Here is a 4,849-nt window from a genome sequence, read left to right on the forward strand (position 1 = left end):
CATGATCTTGGTGGTGGTTTGAGTCGGTATCTGGAACCCTGGATTCCTCTAAGCTTCTCTTTCATCACTGCCAGTTTGGAGCAACATCACGGGGACTTTCACTCTCAGACAAGCACCAAAAGCACTGGTGTGATTAAGACAGATAGACCAGGACCAGCACACTTAATCTCTTGCCTAATGAAAAAATGTTAACTGCATCCTGATGTGTGTGTGTGTGTGTGTATGTATGTGTGTGTGTGTATCCCCCCCCTGCAGCATAATTAGCCTGAATTACCATTGTGTTCTTAAGCGACCCCTGAAATGCCGATGCCAATTTCTTTCTTATGCTGATCTGTTCACTTTCTGTTTGGGGCCGTTTTCCAACTGCAATCTTCCAGGGCAGAGGTGTCCAAACTATTTTCAAAGTGGGGCCAAATTTGATAATGCTAAATCACCCAGGGGCCAACTGCTCCCCATCTGATCATGAGGTTCTCTGAATTTCTCTGTAAAGTACTTTATCACTTTATTTATTTCCAGCTTTTTAGAGTTTGACCAAAAGAAAAACTAGGGATCTGTAAATATATACTCTATAACAGAAGACTTAAGTCTTTTCATTTAACTCACCAGAAAGTGGTGTGATTAATTAGGGTAATATTTAGACGAAGAATGCTAGTGAAAAACTCCCAAATACCTAAACAAATCAATCCAAATGCTTACTAATGGTCAGTTCCAAAGAAACCAGAAGTCTTTATTTTAAAACAACCAAAAAGTAATCATTTCAATAAGCTTAATGAAACAATTAGATGAGCCTAAGTTTGGCAGTTATACAAAATATAACCAAAAAAATAATATATAACAGAAATATGTTAAAAGGTCATTAAAAGATAGCTGTAAATGCAAGTAGAAGTTGCTGCACGCTAGCAAAAAAAATGCTTTTAAGTAGCTCACTCTCTCATAAAGGTTGTGCTGCTGGTAACTATTAAAACGTGTCTCTATATTGTAAAAATTTAGTAAACACAAGGAGAGAAAAAAAAGACTAAAAGCCAGCCAAAAAACCAAGATGGAGACATCAAACATTACATATTTAATTATGTACTTCTGATTGCAGATGCAAGAACATAATTTAATTTTTTTTTTCTTTAATGAAAATCATCTGCTGAAGTGTAATAATATCACAGCCTGCATCTGCCCACGTTTTTCTGAGGAGAAAAACTTTCCAGCAGCTGTCATTAGTCAAAGCCTAAGTCTGCCCGTTACTGCCCTTGTGTTTTTATAGTATCACTTGTACTATCTCAGACCGATGAGGTCCAGTGAGTAAAGATAAAGCCGGTGTTATTTCACCCTTGCCCTTTCCCTCCACACATGGACCACTTTTGGGACCTCGACAGGAAAAACCAGGTTTTTTATGTCACCAGTTAAACCTGCGATCCTTACCTTTGCTGATGTATTTGTTTCCTCTGTCCTGAACGTGCGCTAACTGACACAAATGTGTAGCCGACAACACTGACACACACCAGCTACGGGAGATCCATCAGATAAAGTGGTGCTGATGTACAGCCCCAAGCATTAGCTGATGCTCTGCAGATTCTCCTTCTTGAAAATCTCTCCCTTCCAATATTTCATCAAAATTTTGGACCTCGATGGACTGAGAAAAGAAAATCTGATTTTTTAAAAAACTTTTTTTTTTGGGAAGTAAATGTGAAATGGACTAGCCTCAAACACGTTTCACTGCGTGTTCTTCCAGCCTCTATCAATGTCGTGCTCTTAACATGCTGTACTGTATTTCCACCAAAAAGCATCATTGATGAGGAATGATGACTCTTTCCTGTGTCCTGAGGTCTGAAATATTTGTTTTGTGGTCGTAAATGAAAAGCAGCAGGTTCTGCAGCAGAGCAGTCCAGACATTTGGAAGGACGGGATGGTTTACTCATGAACTGACTCATTACAGAATTCTGCTTGAGTAATTCCTATGTGCCTTCTCTTCCATGTAACTTGATGTCGATAAGGATTTGAATATTGCAAAGTTTTGTTTGTTGTTTCAAATGATGCGTGGATGAAACGAAGGACCCCTGGGTTTAAGTGAAAGTCTGATACCAGTGATTTGGCCACCTACAGGCCAAGACCTGGCAAACAGAAGCAGGCTGCTCAAGGTCTTTGTGGTATTTAGTATACGAGACAAACGGTACATAGATTTATTATTATAAATGTTATATTTAGCATACGGCTTAATCGAGATTATTTTTGGCTGTTGTTTGGCATCTGTTAAAGAGCAGTGGACCGCCAACCATAGGTTGAGACACTTTTTCCCAGTTAAGCAGTAATTGGTGTAATAATTTCTTCTTGCTGTCACGTGACCCTGTATTTTTGGTGGTGTACTCACATCTTTCACCAGGACTAATAAAGGCAGCTTTCTCTTCATCCTCTGAAAGTCTCTCGGGAGACCCCTTTGACTTCCTGCCATTAAAGAGACAGCCCACTGGAGATCAGGGGGTGACTGACATACGACTGCCTACGACCGCTCTGCACCCGACGCTGCTGCCACTCTAACTGTGGTCGCAGCCAGTGTCATTTACTCAGGAAAACAACAGCAAACAGCGTTTGTTGTCGTTGCAGTGACATAGACGACCAGTGACAGTCGGAACAAAAAGTTCAGCACCACGTGTCCACAGTTATATAACAAACTCGGAGCGTTATTGCAAACCGTGGCAATAATTCCGGCTGATTGCAGACTTTAAATGCAGTGATTTGATTTCAGAATTTTATCTCTGAGGAGAAAAAGAACCAAGTTACGAAAACACACGACGTCCCCAGCAGAGCGGATTCTTTGGCTGAAGACGAGAAAACAGACCAAACACAGGCTCAGTCACGGTCTGAGAGCCTGGTCCAGAAACCAAAACAAGTAATCCTGTGAAGCCACAAACAGACGCTCTGCAGAGACCACACACACCCATGAACATGTAAATAGTACAATAAACGATGTGCTGCAGCGTGAACACTTCAAAAGGAATGGATACGTTTTCATGCAAGGATGCTCCAGATGCAATTTGTTGACCAACGGGAAAATCAACAGAATTCTTTCTGCATTTCACATTAAAAAAAAGAAATGAAAAAAAAAGTCGGGCTTCTTCTTACCTTCTGCAGCCACTGTGTATTATTCTCCATTATGTTCTCAAGCTGCTGGATCTTCTGGCTAGGAAATTCTTGCTCAGGTAGCGGAGAGTCCCTCTGGAAGGAGTTGCCGTTTCTCTGCGGGCTACTGGCTTTCGACTCCCTGCAGGGGGCTCCTCCGGCTCCTTCTTCCTCTGGCAGGATGAAGGTGTAGGTGCACTGGCCGTGCTGGATCCTGTGGAAACGTCTGCTGCTGTAATTACTGCTACTGCTGCCACCTGTGCTGCTCTCCGGCCCTCTCCTTGGCTCTGCTCCTCCACAGCTCACGATTACCAGAAGAGCCGCCAGTGACAACAAGTGCTGGCCAAAGTTGTACCAAAGCATCTTTAAATCCAAGGTTGCAGAAACTGTTTTTTTTTTTTTTTTTTTTGTCTGGTTTCGTTGGCTGGATCTGGTCTTAAGAACTAGAAGAGAAGACGGTGAAGATCACCGCTGGCCTTGAACATGTGTCATCCATCTTCATACTGACCCTTCAGCCCTAAAAGCCACTGCAGAGTCTTGTACCGCAGCAACACATGCTACGTCCGAGCAGAAAATCCTCTTAAGAACTTGTCCTGCCAAGGAAGGTTTCTGCTGACATTATCTGCTCATAAAACCTTGATGTTGCTCCGGCGTTAATCACGTCCAGATGTCAGGAGGTTTCAGTGGGCTTGGAGTTATCAGAAAAGGTGAGCTGATGATGGTGTCGTCAGACCTCCCCGGGTCTCTCTGCCGTCCCTGCCTCCTCTGCTGTCTGACTTGACGACTGTGGGGAAAGTGAAAGAGAGAGAGAGAGAGTGAGGAGAGACGCTCACTGGGAAGAACCGCTCCAAGCCTCCAGCACACTGCGCCTGCCCCTTACAGAGTCTGCAGAGGAATGTGAGTATGTGCACGAACAAGTGTGTGTGTTTGTGTGTGTGTGTGTGATCCTGGCAGAGAGGGGACCCCAGCACAGAGGATGTGCTTAGACTATGAGGATCAGTTTACAGGCTCATGCCGTTGACCTGCCCTCCTTGCCTGTGTGTTGACACACCAAAGCTTGTCTAAACGTGTGCGTTTAATTTCCCTCTTGCCCAGGATTCGTCGCTGCACCTTCTGATACCACCACACACAATGACAGGTGCTTTATTACAAAGAGGAGACAGAGTTCAGGATACACTTTACAGTGTAATCCTCCACTTTTTTTCCCCCCCGCTATCTCCGTGACAGAGATCCATCATCGGAGAAAGTGAGAACTTTGTCAAAGGGATCTTCTTATGTCATCACTGGGGTTTTATAAACATTACCGCTGACAGTGATGGTGTCATAACCTAAACATCATGGAGATCAGTCGTTCATCCTGACATGGACTCCACATGTTCTCCCCATTTCCCTTCTCTCCCACTGTCTTTGGCCTCGTGATGGTCCACAACCCTCGTCGTTCATTTGCATGATGTCTGTTTATGCAAAAGAGTAAACTTTACTCCAAAATGTTCGTCCCTGCCTTTTCTTTGTGAAGATTTTCCTTGAGAATCCTTTGTCTTGGATTCAGCCCAAGACAGCTGAGAAAAGTTCTCTGGAGTTGGAGTACAACTGAACAAGACTAATACTAGGAGGATTCTCGTGATACAACAACTGAGCAGAGCTAATACTAGGAGGATTCTCGTGATACAAAAGTCAAGGTCCATGTCCCGATCCCGGACAGGCCTAGTAATCCTAGTGGCCAGATCCTGGACCATCTAAC

General features: G+C 43.6%; 1 protein-coding gene across 1 annotated transcript in view; it reads right to left on the bottom strand.

The window, feature by feature from the left end:
- The window catches only part of LOC107989936 (angiopoietin-1-like), a gene marked incomplete at its 3' end in the record, with an annotated part of 22,254 nt that extends 18,255 nt beyond the window's left edge, over positions 1 to 3,999 (bottom strand). Inside the window, exon 1 of the mRNA XM_017040902.2 lies at positions 3,112 to 3,999. Coding sequence (XP_016896391.1) covers positions 3,112 to 3,471 — 360 coding nt within the window. The remainder of the gene's footprint in view (positions 1 to 3,111) is intronic.
- Positions 4,000 to 4,849: the final 850 nt, after the last annotated feature.

The sequence above is a fragment of the Cynoglossus semilaevis genome, chromosome 18, assembly GCF_000523025.1.
Source record: "Cynoglossus semilaevis isolate Cse_v1.0 chromosome 18, Cse_v1.0, whole genome shotgun sequence".
In the NCBI taxonomy this organism is placed as follows: Eukaryota; Metazoa; Chordata; class Actinopteri; order Pleuronectiformes; family Cynoglossidae; genus Cynoglossus; species Cynoglossus semilaevis.